This window comes from Diceros bicornis, chromosome 14 (genome assembly GCF_020826845.1).
Source record: "Diceros bicornis minor isolate mBicDic1 chromosome 14, mDicBic1.mat.cur, whole genome shotgun sequence".
Taxonomy (NCBI): domain Eukaryota; kingdom Metazoa; phylum Chordata; class Mammalia; order Perissodactyla; family Rhinocerotidae; genus Diceros; species Diceros bicornis.
The window spans coordinates 10,656,652-10,677,969 of record NC_080753.1 but is presented as its reverse complement, the minus strand read 5'-3'; the positions used below and the strand labels follow the sequence as shown (position 1 = coordinate 10,677,969).

Genomic DNA, 21,318 nt, shown 5'->3' with positions numbered 1-21,318 from the left:
TCTACTGATAATGATATTAAGGCACAAAGTAACTTTACCAGGGGTCACACTAATTCCAAAGGCGGAATTAACACAAACAACTGTTCCCTCAATCGGTGCAGGACACAAAGCCAGGGGATCAAGAAGACAGACGGCAAGCCAGGATCAGGAGGCAAACAAGAGGCTGGAAGCAAGACACAGGGAGGGACCAGGCATTTTGTAACAGGACGAAAATCACTGAAATCATGAGATGGGCTTCCAGTCCTGGCCACTAGTCCCATAGTTTTGGACAGTTCACTTCACGTCTGTGAGTGACTTCCTCCTCTACAAAATGAGGAGGGAGGAGGCAGAAGCAGATACTGTTCAAGGCTCTTTTCAGTCTAAAGTCTTACTATGGGACTGTAAATACGACCCAGACGTCAGACGCCAAAACAGGCAGAATCAAGCAACTGAAAGTAGAGAATAATAGGGCCCAGACTAAACACAGCCTTTTACATGTGGCAATGCCAGGCTCAAAGAGGAAGCCCTTTATTCCTCCCAGCTGCCCCAAGAGCCACAGGCATGGCCAATCCAGGGACCTGGGGCAGGAACGCTGCAGCAGTCAAAGCCACCCCAGGCCTGGCAGCCCAACACCGCGTGCAGATGTCAGCCACACACACCCTTTCCGCAGGATTCAGCAGAGGCAGCTGTGCGCTGTGGAGCTCCCCTCTCAGCCACTGTCTGAGACACTCTCCTTGACAAAGGCCAGGATTTGAAAGTGGAGCAAAGTGTCTCAATTTATCATCTTTCCTAGGAATCTGCTAATCTCTGTTGCATGGAAGAGAACTATATTTATGAACACATTATCGTGTATGTATAGGCAGGATTTCTCTTTTTTTGTTTTTAATGTGGACAAAAAGAGCTGAAAAATCACCAGTATTCTTCCACCCAACTTCCAAACGATATTTCTGGCCTAAGATTACGCCAGAGAGCCTTCCTGGCAAATCCTGTGAGTTTAAATCACATCTCTACCACGTACATGCTCAAGTTACTTAACTGCTGTAAGACTGTTCCCTTCCTTGTAAAATAATGATGATGGTAATTATTACACTGTGTGGTAAGAATCCAACAACACAAGCACAGTGTAATGCCTGCCCCACAGTAAGTGCAAACTCAGCATGTCCGCTGTTTTATTGTTGTGGCTATTATTATTCCTTTTGACAAAGGGAGAGGCAAAAACTTGGCTGCGTTATTCTCCCAATTCTCTTCCCATAAAGAAGAGTTAAATATAAAGTTTTAAAATTTGCTGCCTGAAACTAATCCAAATCTATGAAACAAGCCTTCAGAGAAACTAACCCAGGAAACTCTGTAAATGGAAAAGTTGAACCTCTAGGTAAAAGTTCACAACGTGTTCCTTTTTAGCCTTTACAAATTATAAAATCAACTGCTTTCGGGAACTCTCATAACACAGGAGCTATAACGGGTGGCATTTATAGCTATATAAAGAAAAGGAAGGGAGCTGGGGAGAGGGGTTCTGCTGGATGAAGAACATTCCATGCCAGGCCAGTCAGAAAATTACCCATTAACAAGGGAAGTCAGTAAATTTCAACTACAAGGTACCAGTTTAAGTTTAATAGGTTTGAGTGCTACACAGCATTTTACCCGAGGAAGGATACTAAAGAAGAGGAGTTTAGAGGTCTGAAAAAGGAGTAATATCATCCAAGAGAAAATAATACATTCTCATTAGATAAGTTTCTAATAGGTGAATTTCAGATTATTACACACACAACACCATTTCAGGCTATTACACATGCATACACTATTTCAAAAGCCACAGTTCAAAAATGCACATTCAAATATGTCACAAACCAAACTTTAACACATCAAAGACTACTAACACATTACTCATTTTCAGCTTCTCCTGCTATTTCCAATTAACTGAATATTATCCCCACATGGAAATTTAAGATATTTTTAAAAATATACTGTTACCATTAGCCACTATCTGAGTATATGAGACTTTTCATGACACTGTGCAACCAAAAGTAAAAAAAATAAATTAATTAAATGCTAAAATCACAAGTCTACAGTTGTCATTCTTAACCCCTGATTTGAAACCCTTGCATTCAGCCAAACAGGCTGAATCCTCCATCAATAACAAGTCAATGATGGTTCCACATTCAGGTCGGATTCTAGGACGTAATCAAGCCTCCTCCCTTCAATTCCTGGAGGCAACACAGTAATGATCAGAGAGGGTTTCAATCCATGCTGCCTGGGTTCAAATCCCAACCCTAACAGTAATGGGATTATGATCCAGAGCTATTCACATAATCTCTCTAAAATCTATTTTCCTCATTTTTAAAACTTAAATGATGACATAATTTCTACCTCCTTGAGTGGTTCTAAAGATTAGATAAAATAATCCACATCAAGTGCTTAGCACAGTGCTCTGCATATAGAACACTCTAGAAATGTTAGCTTCTCCCATCACAATTATATTACTGGTATTTGCTGCTTAAAGCTTCTCACCAACAAGCTTGTCAGCTAGCATCAAAAACAAACAAAATACTTTATACCAGAGTTCCCTAGTTCCTTTTGGAAACTTGAAGCCCTCATGCCTCACATCCAGGTCATTGTTGGCTACCACCCAAATTCAAGTTCTTCCTGTCACTGAGCCTCTCATGCCCGTATTTCATCTCTGCTTCATCTCTCTTGACCCAGCTTGCCACCATTCCCAAACTTCCCAGAAATACCTATTCCACGGTAAACAAATCTCTTACATCTTCAGTACCTTACACCGCTTCTACCTTTTTACTGAACCCCAGGTCTCCATCACTGCATTAAGTCCCAGACACCATTAGCCCCAGAGGCAAGGCAAAGGTATTTTAACACCCCCAATAATGCAAACCAAATGGTTTTCAAACCATTACCCGTGGGTACAAAGACCTCATTTTTCACATTGTAGGCTGATCTTCTTCCTCTCCTCAAAAATGATCGTCGCATCCCCCAGAGGTTTGGCATCTGGCTGAGCATGTGTCTGTCTCCATCCAGCACCTCATCTTCACAGTCCTTTGTCTCCTCTGATCTCCCCATCTTGAGCTGGAACTACGCCACCTCAGATATTTAACTTCTGACAGCAGTTTCCCGCTCCCCCAGCACTTTCATTCCCTAACTCCACCTAAACCAAGTTCCAGCTTCACCAACATCTCATGTTCCTTGACTCGCCCAATTTTATCACAGTCTACGAGCCTCTTCTATCCTTACCTCCTTCTCTACCTGGTCATGACCCCCCACTTCAACCAATATCCTCAACTCCCTCACTCCTTTCTCTTTACCCTGCAACCACCCAGCCAAATCTTAATTCTGATCAAGACAGCTGTATGTCTTCTCTGCTCTTGCCCCAAGCTAGAAAGCTCTAATAGAGAAAACCCGACCACCATGTGGACTGCTGCCACCACAAATTCCAGGTCTGCAATCTCAGCTAGGCACGCCAGGAAACACGGCAATTCTTCTTGGTGTCTTAATTGGCCAGTTTTCACCCCTCACAGTAGTATGTCTTTCAGTTCTTCACCGTTTGCCTAAAACTCCCTACCCCGCCGCCTCTTTTTTATGTTTAGCAATCACTTTTTCTCTCCTTCTTTACATAGAAAACAGTGACATGAGTAAAAACTCCCTCACTTCCTGCCCTGTTACCCACAAACTTTGCTTCCACAGGACCTGCTTTCCTCCTGTGCTCTGAATCCTTCCACCTCCCGCCTCCTGGGGGTCTCACTCTATCAATTACCCCCTCTCATCTGGGTTTCTGCTCTCAGCACTTAAAATGCCCAAGTCTCCTCCATCCTAAAATAAATAAACAAATAACCTTCATAAACTCAACTGCCTCTTATCACTGTCTCTCTCTTCAGTAAAGCAACTGGAAAAAAGCATTCTATATTTTTTAATCTTTATTATCTTTACTCCTCAACCTGTTGTGATTTGGCTTCCACCCCAATCACTCCACTACAACTAAGTAGAAATGACCAGACAAGAAAGTGACGGAGTTCTTGCTCGTGACTCTATTTTCCCAGTAAAGAAGGAAATTCGACAGTTTGCAAAACACAACAGAGGAAGTGGTGGGCACAGGAGGAGACCAGGTCATGTGGAAACTGAAGAGCTGTAAGAACTCTGAGGGATCATCTATCAACCTCCTCTCTCATCATCTCACTTATTGAGCAGGCCCTCATAAATGTCTGCTTGTACCATTACCATCATCCTCACGGAGCTTACAGTCTAAGGAGAGAAAAACAACATGAAGAAGAGCTCATGGGTTTTTTTTCCAATCCCTCCATTTTCTGTTTTTTTTTTTTTTTTTTTTTTTTTGAGGAATATTGGCCCTGAGCTAACATCTGTTGCCAATCATCCTCCTTTTTTCCTTTTTTTCTCCCCAAAGCCCCAGTAGATAGTTGTAGTCATAGCTGTACATCCTTCTAGTTTCTCTATGTGGGACACCGCCACAGTATGGCTTGATGAGTGGTGGGTAGGTCTGCACCCAGGATCCAAACCAGTGAACCCCAGGCCGCCGAAGCGGAGCGCGCGAACTTAACCACTAAGCCACCAGGCCGGTCCCTGCATTTTCTAATCCTGCTCTCTCTGAGGCATCTGTCATTGGCAATCTTTCCTTCCTGGCTTCCTTGATGTCATTCCTTCCTGCTTTTCCTCCTGCCTCTCCAGTCAGTCCTTCTCAGTCTTCACTAGCGGCTCCTCTGCTACCCATCCTTTAATGATGCTCCCCAGAGCTAGGTCCTCAGTCCTCTCATCTTCTCACTCTCCCTGGATAATCTCATCTACTACAATGGCTTCAACTATCCCCTCCACACTGATGACTTCCAAATCCCTATATCCCACTCAAACCTTACCCCTGAACTCAAGATCTGTAAATTCCAACTCCCTAGTGAACAGCTCTGTTGAAAGAGCAAAATCAACCACTTATTGAGCACTTAAATGAGCCAGACATTGTACTTAAGCACTTTACAAATATTATCTCTTATAATCCTCATAACATACAATCTCATTTTGTAAATGATAAAGAGGCACAAAGTGGTTACATGACTTACTCAAGTTCACGCAACTACCATCAAGTAGAAGTAAAATTTGAATTTGAACCTATCCGGCTCCAAAGCTGCTACTCTAAACCACCATGCTATATCTTGCAATCTTCTCAAACTCACTTTATTGAAAACTGAATTTCTCTTTCTCCATCCTGCTCTTCCTTCTGTATTCCTAGCTCAGAGGATGGCCCCATCATTCACCCAGTTGCCCCAAAATCAAAAACTCTGAACTCATTCTTGATGCCTTTTTCTCTGTCTGCACCTACATTCAGTTGGTGACACAGTCCTATGCAGCCTCATCTCTCCTCCCTCCCCTTTAACACCCACCCCAAAATACTCCTCACGCTCCAGCCACACTGAACTACGTCTAGTTCCCTCACATTTCCGCAGGACATTATGCATTTATAGGTGCCACTGTCTACCTGCAGAATGCCCTCACCAGCCTCCACCCCTCTAGCCCTTCACCCATCCTTCTGCTTAAGGAAGCTCCAGCTGATTCCTCCTCCAGGGTGTGTGTGAGGCGTCCCACCATCTCTGCTTCCACAGCATCCATGCACCTGCTATGACAGCAGTATATGTTGTGCATCATTATTATCTCTTGATATCTCTTCTCTCCCTCTAACACATGAGCAAACATATTCAAAAGAACAATGTCTTATTCATCTTAGTATTACAGTGCCTCACTCAGTCAGGGCTCGGCACATAGACACTCCATCAATGCCCAGTGAACATATGACTTTCTGCTTGGGTTAGGCACCTTTGGAATCCACATTAACTCATTCAGGCAACCACCACGATATCCTTGATCACTTCTGTTTTATCATATACTTCAAGGTCCCACACAGGAAGGAGAAGCCTTATTGGCTATGGTGGATGCTCAATGGCCAACCAACAAAACTGATCTACCCATAAAAATGTCACTCAACTAAGTAGGTTTTTGTTTACTCATTATTTACACAATAGAAATGACACATTTGACAACATTTTTCAAAAAATTTATTTTGGCAATGTGTAAAAACAACCAAAATCTAGTATTTGTCCTCCAAGTTCAAGGAGAGTATGATGGGAAGAGGTCAACATGCTTGAATTAGAAGGTCTTTATGTCCTAAGTCCAAGTGAACTCCAATGTCTCTCAAAAGTATCTTTTAGGACACAATTATGATAGGACTGAAATGATACTGGCATTTCAGCATATCAGCAAAGCTTCCATCTTCTGCTAGAACCGAGTCTCACTGTTGGATACCTGAGGCTTGTATGAACTGCCCGTGTCTTGGTCTGCATCTCAGGAGCTTTCTATTTTACTTATAATCAAAATAACTCTTTTGGCTGATTTTAACTTTTCAACTAACTACGCAACTTCACTGACCTTTTTTCTGGCTCATCTGCTTCAGATGCGAAAAATCAGTAAATAGATTATCACAGATTCTGCTTCAGTATACTTTTATTATCGTCAGATATAATTAACTCAACTCCCACATGAAAATGGTACTGAATTGGTTAAAACAAATTAACAGAAAAACACCCAATCTTCATATACTTTTTGCTATATACATAGACATTGAATAGGCCCAATCTTTATTTCACTTAAATTACAGAGGAAATGTTATTTCCTCCCCATTTACCACTGCTCTACTTATGTGTGTTCCTCTTCCAAGACTGCCCAAGGCTAAAGCAGAAAGAAGAACCTGCAAGATTTTTGTGTCAAGTGCAAATATCTTCCAGAGCCCTGACGAAAGCTGGTTTACAGAGAATGGTTCCGGGCTATAAAAATACTCACCATAAGGCATTCTCAAAAACTGCCGGGTCATGTTAGAAAGCAAGTTCTCCAAATGCGGATTCTAAAAGTATTGTTCCTACTAGTAATAAACGCTCAGAAAATCTAACCATTTAAACAAGGGGTCCCCAAATCCATTTGAATTGGAAATTTGACTGGTGGCTATATATTTAACAAAATTAATTTGAGCCCTGTAGGGCATTAAAAAAAAAGAATCCAGATACCCTATATATAAAGCCATTTTCATAGTTCAGGATTCTGGGCCTTGAGAATAAAGAAGTCACCATTTCTGTCTTATCTTTTCATGCCATATAAGCAAAATCAAGAACAAATGAAAAAACTGAAAACCAATCTCAGCCTTAAAAAAAAAAAAAATCACCACCACAACAAAAAACCTTCGCATTCTTTCCTGCGCCTACCTCTCTTTTTCCCACATTACCTCTACCTCACACACAACACTGACACTTGACTACATATTGTCCCTTCTCCCTCTTAGCAGAGCTGAGACAACTTCCAATGACTGAAACCCTAATAATTGGAACTAAAAGAAGAAGGTGCAGGGGGCTGTGGGAGAGGCTCTGGGAGGTAAAGGGATGTGGACAGGGAGAATTCAAACACAAGAAATAAGGCCTGACCCCAGTTCACACAGGCATTCGCAAACAGTTCTATCTGTGGCATAACCAGACACATGCCTGCTCGGTGCAGGTCTGACAAAGTACCTCACAGAACACAGCCAGGCAACGTGAACCCCCGTCTCAAGAAACAGCTAAACAACATGAGAAAACCCCCAAAACAAGCAGATTGTTTTGCTTCTACAACCTAGGAGCCAAAGAAACCAGTGCTAGAACTCTCAAAACATAAAAGGATGAGTTACTCCAACTCTGAAACCTCCTCATGTGTACTGACTCATCCTGCCAACTACTCACTCGACTGCTAGGGAAGATATATGCACCTAATAATATGCATATATTAGCTGTCCCAAAACTGCTTTGAAGGGAGAAGAGGGTCTTATATCCCCATTTCCTCTCTTTCCTCACTACCGACTATTGAGTTGAAGTAACTATTTTCTCTAGTCTGGACTACTACCTCTAGTCTCCAATGTCAATACCGACATCTTTTAAGACACAGTCATGATAGACCTAGGATAATATTGGGCTCAAGAGAGCTTCTACCTTCTTCTGGAACTAAGCCTCAGTGTCTGGACTAGTAACAGCCTACTAACTAGTCTCAGTGCACCAAGTCTTGCCCTACTTTCACTTCCCAGTCTAGTTTGTTCTTGACTCTGCAGCCACAGTAATCAAATTCAGTCTTTGCTGATCTCTCCAGACTCAAGCCAGTCTCTTTCTAGTCTATGATCAAACCATATGAACTTTACACCATATGAACCACATGCTTCCTCTCTCCTAGGGTCCTCTGCTCAAGCTACTTCTCCCTTTGGAATATTCTCCCATACTCTGCCCAACATGGCACATATTAGGTGCTCAATAACTATCTGCTGAATAAGAGAGGAAAGGAGGGAGGAGAAGGGAGAGAGGGAGCGAACAGAGGAAGGAGGGAAGGAAGGAAAGAAAAAAAGTATGAAAGATTAGAAACACGTTTCATGTTTTCATTTGGTATGAATGAGTTTTAACCTGTCACGCAAACCTTGTCATTTTAGAAAAGTAAATGGTTTCCAATCAACCTCACTTCCCAATAATAACAGAACACCCTGAGCCCTGCACAAAAGTGCCCAGCAGTGAGCACAAGCCCAGAGACTACTCAAAGAGAACCCAACAACAAGTAGTGAACCTAAGCTTCATCTGAATCATTTTTCTAAAACAACTTCACTAACAACGAAGTAGAAGAAAGAGAAATTAAGAATACCATCCCATTTACAATTGCAACAAAAAGAATAAAATACCTAGGAATAAACTTAACCAAAGAGGTGAAAGATCTGTACACCGAAAACTATAAAACATTTCTGAAAGAAATTGAAGAAGACACAAAGAAATGGAAAGATATTCCGTGCTCTTGGATTGGAAGAATTAACATAGTTAAGATGTCCATACTTCCTAAAGCCATCTATAGATTCAATGCAATCCCTATCAAAGTTCCAACAACATTTTTCACAGAAATAGAACAAAGAATCCTAAAATTTATATGGAACAACAAAAGACCCCGAATAGCTAAAGGAATCCTGAGAAAAAAGAACAAAGCTGGAGGTATCACACTCCCTGATTTCAAAATATACTACAAAGCTGTAGTAACCAAAACAGCATGGTACTGGCACAAAAACAGACACACAGATCAATGGAATAGAATCGAAAGCCCAGAAATAAACCCACACATCTATGGACAGCTAATCTTTGACAAAGGAGCCAAGAACATACAATGGGGAAAAGAAAGTCTCTTCAACAAATGGTGCTGGGAAAACTGGATAGACACATGCAAAAAAATGAAAGTAGACCCTTACCTTACACCATACACAAAAATTAACTCCAAATGGATTAAAGACTTGAATGTAAGACCTAAAACTATGAAACTTCTAGAAGAAAACATAGGCAGTACGCTCTTCGACATCGGTCTTAGCAACATCTTTTCAAACACCACATCTGACCGGGCAAGAGAAACAATAGAAAAAATAAACAAATGGGACTACATCAAACTAAAAAGCTTCTGCACAGCAAAGGAAACCATCAACAAAACGAAAAGACAACCTAACAATTGGGAGAAGATATTTGCAAACCATACATCTGATAAGGGCTTAATCTCCAAAATATATAAAGAACTCATGCATCTCAACAACAACAAAACTAACAACCCAATTAAAAAATGGGCAAAAGACCTGAACAGACATTTCTCCAAAGAAGATATACAGATGGCCAACAGACACATGAAAAGATGTTCAAAATCACTAACTATCAGGGAAATGCAAATCAAAACTACAATGAGATATCACCTCACGCCCGTCAGAATGGCTATAATTAACAAGACAGGAAACAACATGTGTTGGAGAGGATGTGGAGAGAAGGGAACTCTCATACACTGCTGGTGGGAGTGCAAACTGGTGCAGCCACTATGGAAAACAGTATGGAGATTCCTCAAAAAAGCAAGGATAGAACTACCATATGATCCAGCTAGTCCACTGTTGGGTATTTATCCAAAGAACTTGAAAACACCAATTTGCAAAGGTACATGCACCCCTGTGTTCATTGCAGCGTTATTCACAATAGCCAAGACTTGGAAGCAACCTAAGTGCCCATCAAGGGATGAATGCATAAAGAAGATGTGGTATATATACACAATGGAATACTACTCAGCCATAAGAAACGAAGAAATCCAGCCATTTGTGACAACGTGGATGGACATTGAGGGTATAATGCAAAGTGAAATAAGTCAGAGGGAGAAGGTCAAATACCGTATGATTTCCTTCATTAAGTAGTAGATAATAACAACAATAAACAAACACATAGGGACAGAGATTAGATTGGTGGTTACCAGAGGGGAAGGGGGGAGGGAGGAGGGTGAAAGGGATAATTCGGTACATATGTGTGGTGATGGGTTATAATTAGTATTTTGGTGGTGAACATGATGTAATCTATGCAGAAATAGAAGTACAATGATGTACACCTGAAATTTTTACAATGTTATAAACCAATGTTACTGCAATAAACAAAAAATTTAAAAAAATAAAAAATAAAAAATAAAATAAAACAACTTCATAAACTTGACACAGTGTATAGCCTCGAAATGCCTTTTCAATGAAAGAAAACAAGTCAACATATCTCATCTCACAGCACACTCTGATTTCATTCACAGCTTACTGCGAAATGACTCACTTACTGCTAAATGAATTGCAACAGCCTCACTGTGCTGGTCAGCTGAGGCTGTAAATGTGAAAGTCCTCTGAGCAAAGTCAACGCCACCAGACAACCGGGCAACAGGAACACCCTATTTTTACAGATGTTGTCATGGTTCTGGCATGCACTGAGTACACAAGAACAGCCAACTTCCAAAGTTGAGTCAGATACTCCCTAAAAGATTACTCACATTTAAAAAAAAAAGTACATAATTTGTTATCCTATACAAACGTTTTAACCAATTATAATTTTTTGAAAAGATTAAAAAGTTGAATCAAATTTACTATTGAAATAATTTATGTGTAACACTGGAAAACGCAACATCTCTAAAGTTAAGAGAATGAAGATATTTGGCTTAGAGAAGGCTATAAATAGTAGTGAAGGACAAGGAATCAGGGAACTCAAATTGAAAGGACGCAGAGCCATTTGGCAGACTCACTCGTCTCACCAGTGAACAAGCTGAGACCAAAAGAGGTGAAGTGACTTTTCCAGGGTCACACAGCATCTAGTAGGAGGCCTAGGGTATAGACCTAGGTCTCCTTAACTCCAGTTCAGAATCTGCAAGAGGAGAGTGAAATTTCTCCTTCATATTTAGAAAAGAGCTCTCTCCTTACAACTCGGACTAACTTTTCCTCCGTGTCAGCAGCCACAGTGGTGCCTCCTTCCCGTGCAGCCACTGCTGGGAAAATGGCTGCACACACACAGGTCATGAAAGCACATCTCCTAGCTTTGCCTCGACCCCTAAAGTCAAGACTCTTTTCACTAGAGCTTCTCAGCCTCTATATTGGCAAAGCAGCTGAAACACAGACCACCACACATTTTCAGAGGAAGATATACCCCTGGATCTCTCACATGAACTGAACATCACGGTTCATAGAAATTTCCTCACTTGACACACGGCCTTAACTGACAGCCTTTGCCCACAGAGAAGAGCAGATTTGCCTCTGGCATTATATTCTCTTTCCCTCTCCTACCAGAGCTACTAATGGATCTGTACTAAGGTGTAAATAACCAAGATTAGCTTCAAGAATTGGTCCCTCCAAGGGGTTATTTCTGTTCCAACAGGTTGACAAAATTTTAAGCTAATTATGGAATTAGAGGAAGATAGTCAGCATACTGTCTGACACATAATAGGTAGACCTGGATTAAATTTAAGTCTTCTGACTCAAGATCTCATAAGTTCTCTTTCTTCACTATACCAAGTCTATAGTACTGACTCCCTACAACATTCTAGGAAGAGCTTTATCTATCGATGAACCATCTCATTTTATAGAAGCAAAAACTGACTTAAGAGACACAGTGGATATAGAAATGACAGCTAGGCAAATGTTCTTCCCTGTGGAACATGAAATGCCTACTGGTTCAGAGGATTAGACAAAAGAGTGTTATCAAAGGAAATTCAATTCCTTCATATATTTTTGCTAAAATTAAAAAATAGAGTTTATACTCTATTTGAGAGAGTTCAGGTATTAATAAGAATGAAAGCAGCAGGTTGGAAAAGTGGATCTCAAGATTCTTCTACCTCACGAGTCTCTTAACATAATTATTTCAAGGGTAAAAGTTTACCATTGGGAGGAAGACTGGCGCAGAGCTGTGGAGAGTGGTGACCGGGGTTCAATTCCTGACCCCACCACTTACTGGCCCCATGACTCCTCTGGGCCTCAGCTTTCTCTCATGTAAAGCATCTCCTCACAGAGTTGTTAAGACACTAAGACGACATACACACACATCGTTCAGAACAGTGCCTGCCCCATGGTGAGCTGATGTAACTGCACCAGGGTGAGTTTTATTGTTAAACTCCTTTATTCATACTACTTGACACTGTAGTCAGGCAAAATTAAATTCCATATTGAATTTGTCAACACCAGCAAATATTCCCAAGCCAAGATGTTTGCTTCCAAAGACAATCTCTTCAAAGATGTTTTAACTATTTTGGCAGAAACAAATGTAATCAACACATTTTTAATATCTGCTTCCAAGTTTCAAAAATGTGTGAAAATGCTCCACAAAATATTTTTAACTGCAAAAATGGCACAAATATTTTGAAAATTCTATCTGGTTAAAAATTGTCTCCCTAAAACGAAGAGTTAACTAGAAGATAAAAGCAGAAAGTCGACAAAGTTCAAGTGCTAATGCTCTAAATTGACAGCTTCTTTCAGCAAATGCTCATTTATTTCTTATTCAAATATGAGGGAAAACTATATCTATGTTAGATATAACTATTTTTCTTGTACAGCAGGGGATCTTCAACTTTGGCTTCTCCTTCATATAAGTGAAAAGGTAGAGGCATTATGATGCTGGTAGAGACTCAAATTCTATGCAACTATTTTATAACTAGATTTTCACAAACTGCTTATGAAATCCAAATAACTGGAAATAGTAAAAAAAAAAAAATCAATGAATGCATTTTCATTAAAAATAATGAAATGGTTCAGAAAGAAATGAGTTAATTAGTCAACTATAAACCAAATGACCTTTGGTTTCAAGATCTGTAGAGCAGAGCTACCATACGAAAGGAGAAACGTTTAGATTCTATCCTAGTCCTTGAATTCTAAGTAAGATAGCCTAACGTTCATAAAAGACTTGGTTGAAGAAATAAATATTATACTTCAGTGACCTTGAATATTAACGTACAGTTATGTCAGTTAACGACATGGATACGTTCTGAAAAATGCATGGTTGGGCAATTTCATCATTGTGCGAACATCATAGAGTGCACTTACACAAACCTAGATCCTATAGCCTACTACAGACCCAGGCTGTCTGGTACTAATATTATGGGACTACCATTATACATGTGGTCTATCATTGACTGAAAGTCATTATGCAGCACACAACTGTATTCTAACATTTTGAGATAGTTCTCAATTTTTTCAAAGTTTTTATAATATAAAAGTCAATTAATAAACATTTTCAACTCTTCATTATTCAGATACTAATAATATAATTTGTACAATATCCACACTCCTTCTCATCCTTCTCTCCTCGGCTTCCTTCTTTTAGGTCACTGCACTATTCATTGGCAATTTACCAAAGGATGAAAAGAAACATAAAAATGGTTCAGTTTTCACGAGTTAATACAGCTACATAGTATGGTGGAAAGTTAAAATTATTCATCATCATCATCCCAGAAGCCTTACTTTCAGGTGACTACGTTTACAGCCACAGGCCCTGCCATTTGTTCTGAACAAACAATGGGATATAATGTATGCAAAAAAGGGCTATATTTTCTTTCCCTCAGAGTATCTAATTTTGGTTCAATATATAACAAGTACATAACAAATGTCTGGTAGAGAAATGAAGGGAAGGATGGAGAAAGGGGTGAAAACACTAAACAAACAAAAAGGTAGGCAGTTATACACATGGATTCATAGAAACTCAAAACTGAAAGAGATGTACATGGAAAAGGTGGGTAACAGTTGGGTTAAGAGTTAAGAGTTCAGCTTGGTAGATCATTTTGGGTGAAAGCCAAGGTCTTCCACTTACTGACTGAGTGACCTGAGCATGTTATTTAACTTTCCTGAGGCTCAGTTTCCTCCTCTGTAAATGGATTAATAATAGAACCCTTTCATAGGCTTGCTCTGAAGCTTAAATAGCATAATGGTGGAGTCTCTGGCATATAGTAGGACTCAATAAATAGCATTATTATTAATAGTAGTATCACGATCTAGTTCAATATGCTCTTTGTCTAGAAAATGAAACCGAGACCCAGAGAAATGAAGAAGGCCGTCCAAGTCACAGAGCTCTCTGGTGGCAAAGCCTGACTAGAACTCTAATCCCCTGCCTTCCAGGCCCCAAATCTACACTGCTTATCAGAAAACCTACGTTGAGAAGAGAACGAGATGGCAAATGCTAAGCTAGGGTGATGCTGGTTCTCAAAATTTAGTGTGTCTTTAAGAAACACCTGAGAGGGTTCCTAAAACATATGGAACATTCTCTCATGTCCCACCAGGAAATATTCTGATCAAGTTAAATCTGGGGTACAGCATTTTCCACAAGCATTCCAGATGATTCTACTGCAGGGACCCTGGGGTCACACTTTGAAAAGCACTGCTGTAGAATAAGAAGAGTAACAAGCTCCCTATCCATAGTCTTGACCATTAGAATCACCTGTGAAGCCTCACCCTGATCTATGACATTAGGATCACTGGGGTGACATCCAGGCATCTGTGGGGGTTTTTTTGTTTGTTTTTTTTTTTGGTGAGGAAGACTGGCCCTGAGCTAACATCCACTGCCAATCTTCCTCTTTTTGCTGAGGAAGATTAGCCCTGAGCTAACATCTGTGCCCATTTTCCTCTATTTTGTACATAGGATGCCACCACAGTATAGCTTGATAAGCAGTACGTAGGTCCGCACCCAGAATCCGAACCTGCGAATCTGGGGCCGCAGAAGTGGAGCACGCGAACTTAACCACTAGGCTACCGGGCCGGACCCGGGGCAAGCATGTGTGGTTTTTAAAAGCTCCTCAGGTGACACCTACACATGTGGTCAGTGAGAGAACCAATGGTCTATAAACAGAGAAAACAACCATCTTTGCTGAGATCAATATAACAAGACTGGGAAGAGGTGGGATTTGTGAAACAAAAGTAATAAGAATGCGTTGTGGGAAAAGGTCAAGGGCAAAGGTAGGAGACCTTGTCACAAGGTACAGAGAGCATGTGAGTCTTAGACAAATAAGGGATCCCTGAAGAAGGTGCGGACAATGAGCCCATTACTCCCTGTCTCCAAACATGGCCCTGCCTTTGCCACCTCTGTTTATAGCACTCATCCTTCACAGACGAACATCAACTCCTATAAATTCAATCCCTGCTCTGAGCTCACAACAGTCTCCTTCAGAACTCTGACAACCAACCAGAGTAGGATGCTGTGCCATAGCTGAACTCAGCTACTGCCATTTACTGTGTTGCCTTCAGGACATTATTTAACCTGAGTTTCCAATTCTTCATTCTATAAAAGAGGAATTGTCTACTTTGCCTATCTCATACAGTTGTTAGGATACTCCAAAGACACAATGTGTCTGAAAACATTTTTCCAATTCCAAAGCAATATACAAATCTAAGATACTCCTTTTTTTAATTTACATCTCCTTATCCTACTAAAGATGTAACATGCTTATGAGATTTATATTCAGTAGGCACTCAAGGAGGGGCTGTCTGAGCCACACCCAGGGCACCTCTGAGCCTGGGGGGCCACTCTAGGTCAGCGCATGATTGCAAGGATTTAAAGAGGAGATAGGCTGGTCACCTGTCCTAAGAATGACAAATTTCAAAGGACCAGGGAAGTTCAAGTCAGAGGCTTGAGCTAAATCTAAGGTTAAGATAACTTCAAAGAAATGCACACTATTCTAGTTGGAGGTTAACTCAAAAGTCATGGAGCCCAACCCTGCATACAACTAACTAAGAGTAAGAATGGCTCAAACAGGGAAGATATGAAAAAGATCTTGAAGGAACAAATAAAAGGAATGCTGGCTAACAGGCCATTTCTGGGATGTAATATGTACCAAGGAAGGGATCTGCATCTCATTTTCCAATGAAAAATGTAAAATCCAATGCAAGATAAAGAGTTCTGTGCACTGTTCTAACCAAAGATAATTAAGCAAACACAGTCAAATATCTCCAAGATAACAGGAAGAATGTCCTAAGAGAAGTGGCTAAGCTGTTGGTTCTGACTCTTTGCATGCCACAGAATAAATAGTCTCTATCTGGACCACAGGGAAGTGAGAAGGCAAACTCCTCAGATAAATCATGAGTACCCCATTCAGCTTTTGCCTAGAACACCTGAGGCTTTGTTAAGTACCTCCTCATCACAATTATTTACTGAATCTGATTGGCAGGTTTATGACTTATTTTCACATATATTTTCCATTGAAGTTTCAAAAATCACTAGATACACAACGCAGAAAGAAGGATAAGATCCTTGGCATGAGGACAATAAAAGGGGATAAAGGGCTTATATAGCACTTAGGAAACAGATTTTAAGAATTTCCATTAACGAAAAAATGTAAGGCTTACTTGAAGCCAAATTATGCAAAAAACAGTTGGAAAACATATGTGAGCAAAGTTGTGGTTACACTCAGCACGCAGCAGCCAAAGAGTTTCTCTCTGCACTGACCTTTATGCCAGCCCTACGTGGAAAACGACACAGACTGGATGCTTTCCTTTTAAAATGTAACCACTGTAAAATGTAAATAGAACGGATGACATAATATTGGCAAGGTGTGGTGGCGAATATAAACAGGAACACCTTCAGGGGAACTCAGCAGCTAAGGCCAACGAGGCTCGTGCACACTAACTCTAATAAAACCTCATTCTGTGACTGTGCAAACGATCTCTGCCCAATGATACAATGACCCTGCCAAGAATGTGTAACACACATATACCATTTATATCCAGATGTTTTGTTAAAAGACAAAGTCAGGAACAGCTTAAAGAAAAGTTCCCAACTAGTAACATGTAGAAGTTGAATGGATAAGGCACTTCTCAAGCAAGGAAAAAAATATTCATTTACATTTGACAGACAAGTACACTCCGAGAGAAGTAACTTCTCTAAAGGTAATTACCAGTGTTAGGAATAAAGATCTCAACTTCCCGGCAGTCTGTGTCATATTCAAATTCCTATGACATGCTGCCAAGATGATTTCTGATTTTAGACTAGGGCCGGGGAATAATTCACACAACAAAGAGACAGGATAGATGTGGGCAATTTCATCTGTACCACCCACCCCCAACATACACACACACAGAATTGAAAGCAATTATGTTGGTGTTCTTGTGCATGAAAACTGATAGAAGACAGGCTTTGGCTTTTCAAACCTGTCAATCAGCAAGTCAGCACTGCCTGATAATTGTATCATATCATCCCGACATTTGTCGTGAAGCTGTTGTCCTGTCATGACTGTTTTCTGACTTAACTTTTACCTACAGAGCAGCTAAGTTTCCAAAAACTATTCCATAGGAAAAGTTAAGAAACATAAACTAGAGAAATTCAAAAGATGTGCATTCTCTTAAAGCAATGTTTTTCTAAGTCTCACAACAATATAAAAATGTATGGGGTTTTAAAATTAAAGTGTGATTAAAGAATGTGGCTATCACAAAAAATAAAACCATAAAAATCAAATCTAAGGCTACTAATAAAGTGAAGCAAGAACTCTACAGCTTTCACATAAACTAAGATGAAAATAACTTTTAAAAAGATAAATTACAGAGCCTCAGTCAGAGGTAGGCACCTGGAGTTCTTATTTACACCTTAAACTCAGTCTCCACATTTCACTTACCTCATTCCCATTTGTGTCCTTGGAAGCAGGGGACACATCAGTACAGAGGGAGTGACATCTCTTTTTTTCAAACTGAAAATGGTATATTGCCTGAGGGCAAAATCTCTCAGTATTTCGCTTTTCTTGAATATTGCTATAACTTTTTGATGGGTCTTCAGAAAACCCACTTTTTTCAAGTGATCTCTCTGCACCATAGTGAATGGAACTCAAGCTGGCTGCCTTTCGTAAAGAAAAAACATCAGTTTTTCTTTGGAATGTTATTTCTCTTGTGTTGACATCATCTAAAAGTTTCTTCCTCTTTGCACAACATGGAGTGCTGTCTTTTTCTGAAATCCTTGCATCCAATGCACTAACTTTTACTTCTGTTTCACTGTCATAAGCAGGAGAAATGTTCACATGGTGAGACCAACTGCTCGCAGCACTCGGCAGAAGTTTCTGTTTAACACCGTCAACTCCCACTTCTGTCTTCTCTCGCTGACTACCACCTTCCAGGGTGAGGTTTGGGCTAATAGATTCCTCCCATGCCATGCCCCTGGATAAAAGAGCTGGCTGTCCTTTGGAGAGCTGAAAGTTGATTTTCTTGCCTTCGTTTTCATTGTTTGGCTCTGCTGACTCCGCATCACCTACAATTTGCTTGATCGGTTTTCTTCTGAAATATTTTCTTCCGGGAGAATGTTTTTCAGGGCTGAAAGGAGTTTTGGCAGGATCTAAATACTGTTCTTCCTTCTCAGCTCGTACACATCCACAGACATTCCCCATTTGATTTGCAGGAAATCACAGTTCCATAGGTTCACTCATTTCAAAATCCAGGGCTTACTTAGATCTCTATTAAGCCCAAAAATTCCACTCTGATCTCTAATTCCTCAGACTCTGTGACCATCCTCTTCCGCATGAGGCCATGTTGCTTATGAGAAAGGCACACGCAAGAAATGCCATGGCACCTTGCCCAGCTGGGTCCCTGTGTCTCATTAGACACTGTGGCTTATTTCTGGCCACCAATCCTCTTAGACAAACAGTACTGCTCACTGTCAAATTACAACACTGATGAGCTTTCAAGGCAAACCCTTAGCTTTACTGTACGAGAAGATTCTGACTCTCGCTTTAACTTTCAGTTTTCTGAAATGCAGTTACACTACCAAAGTTTGCATTAACCTTTGAAACTATTGGTGGCTCAACAAATCTGAGAGCAGAGAGCAAATACCAGTCAGGAGACATGGAGCAAAGTGCCTTTCAAATTCAGTGTCAAAGTGCCTTTCAAGTTTAGTTTCAGAGAGTCCCTACCATATAATTTTTTTCTTAAACACCAACTAATTTCAGTACTTGAAAAAAAGAGGCTCAAAAATCTCTGTAAATTATACTAAGGCTCTCACTCAAAAGAGCAGCCATAAAAAATAACAGGATGATTCAATAGCTGAAGGAGAGATAATAAACGCTAAATGCCTAAAGTACTGCATTAAAATTGCTTCTAAAATCAATCTTTTAAAATAGTTTGGGGCCAGCCCCGTGGCTTAGCAGTTAAGTGAGCGCGCTCCGCTGCTGGCAGCACGGGGTTCGGATCCCGGGCGTGCACCGACGCACTGCTTCTCTGGCCACGCTGAGGCCGCATCCCACATACAGCAACTAGAAGGACGTGCAGCTATGACATACAACTATCTACCGGGGCTTTGGGGGAAAATAAATAAATAAATAAAATTAAATAAATAAATAAATAAATAAAATAGTTTGTAATATTTTTCATATGACATTAATTTCCAAGGCATTTCCATTATGTGATCCTTAGGATTTTCATATAAGCAAACTGATAAATTTTATGATTTAAAGCATGGAACGCTTAGCCAAAAGAAACACCTGTGCATTCTTATACATGAATTAAGGCAGTTAAACTTTACATGTAACTTTTATAATTGTACCCTAGTTAAATATTATACAGTTTTACTAGGGCCTTGCTGTAAAAATAATAAATCAGTATGGAACCTGATTGTCTGAGGTGTGCATACTGCCAACACTGAGTCACAGATATGGTAAAATAGAAATTAGAATGGCACGACTGGACTTACACGTAAGCAGAATCATTTAACTAATTTTTAAAAAATTGACAATTGCCTTTCTCTAAGTAGTCCTTAGATTGATCAAAAGATGAAACTTACTATATTTTTCTAAACAAGAATATTCAATCAAACAGTCAAGTTTGCAATGTTGCTGATATTTGTCAATAACAGGCCTGCATGGTGAGGTTTTCCTTAATCATTTAAAGAGAAAATTAAAGAATATCCTAAAAGACAAGCTGGCAAAAATAAAGCCTTGAGTTTGTTTGCTTGCTTGTTTTTAATTTGATTTTCAATGTTTTCAATGGCAATGGAAGATCACTCAAAAGAATTTACAAGTATAACGGCCGGTATCTGTACTGACGTGATAGAGGGGCAACCAGTGATTTTCACTCCACCCGCCCTTCCTTCCAGCCCAAACTGAGCACCTGTCCACTTTCAGGCCATTGCACACCGGTCCCTCTCCCAGAAATGGCTCAACTTGAGTCTCTATCTGGTAGCCGGCATTCAACTTGCAAAGCCCGTCTCTAACATCAGTGAAAATTTCCCTTATTCTCTAACACCTTCCTCATCCTACCACAACACTCCCTCCTCTCCATCTCTGTGTTTCTTTATATGGCCATAGACTCATCTCCCTGGATTACAGTCGGTTTTATGAACATTCTCCCAACAGACAGAATAACAGACTTCATTATCTTAGTATCTCCAGGTCTGGCATATGGTGGCCAGTGATACAGGATTGCCATGTTCATAATGCTGACCTTCAGACAGCCTGACTGGAAAAGAGAATCAATTTGTGATGCTCACCACAAATATGATTAAAAAAATAAATAAATTGGTCTTCTGAAATTACTTCATTTATGTAAAGTATAGAGGGAAAAAAGAAAAAAAGCCCAGCTACTTTGAGTGAGAATGATTATCACTGCTATAAATAGCCTTATATCTTGGCATAACCAGTAAAATGATTCTGATCTTACATTATCCTAGTACTAAGAAAAGTTATTTCGCTTAAATAAGAAAGAAATTTTCGGGGACACCCCCGTGGCCTAGTGGTTAAGTTCGGCACACTCCACTTTGGCAGCCCGGGGTTCATGGGTTCAGATCCTGGGCGCAGACCTACACCACTGGTAGGCAGCCATGCTGGTGTGGTGACCCACATACAAAATAGAGGAAGATTGGCACAGATGTTAGCTCAGGGCAAATCTTCCTCATCAAAAAGAAAGACATTTCCATTTACCAAAACACTGGTGTACACCATATTAAACAGATCTCGGTCTAAATTCTTAAATATTGGAGATAATTTAACAGTCACAATATCTTATAATTCAGGTCCTAAAATACA

General features: G+C 40.2%; 2 protein-coding genes across 18 annotated transcripts in view; both read right to left on the bottom strand.

Annotated features, from left to right (window-relative positions):
- Window positions 1-21,318, bottom strand: part of DST (dystonin) — a 441,352-nt gene that overhangs the window by 191,328 nt on the left and 228,706 nt on the right. The gene's annotated exons all lie outside the window — the stretch shown is intronic.
- LOC131413554 (uncharacterized) lies at window positions 16,716-19,311 on the bottom strand. Its single transcript, XM_058554128.1, has one exon. The coding sequence runs from the start codon at window positions 18,688-18,690 to the stop codon at window positions 17,893-17,895; it is 798 nt and encodes a 265-aa protein (XP_058410111.1). The 5' UTR covers window positions 18,691-19,311; the 3' UTR covers window positions 16,716-17,892.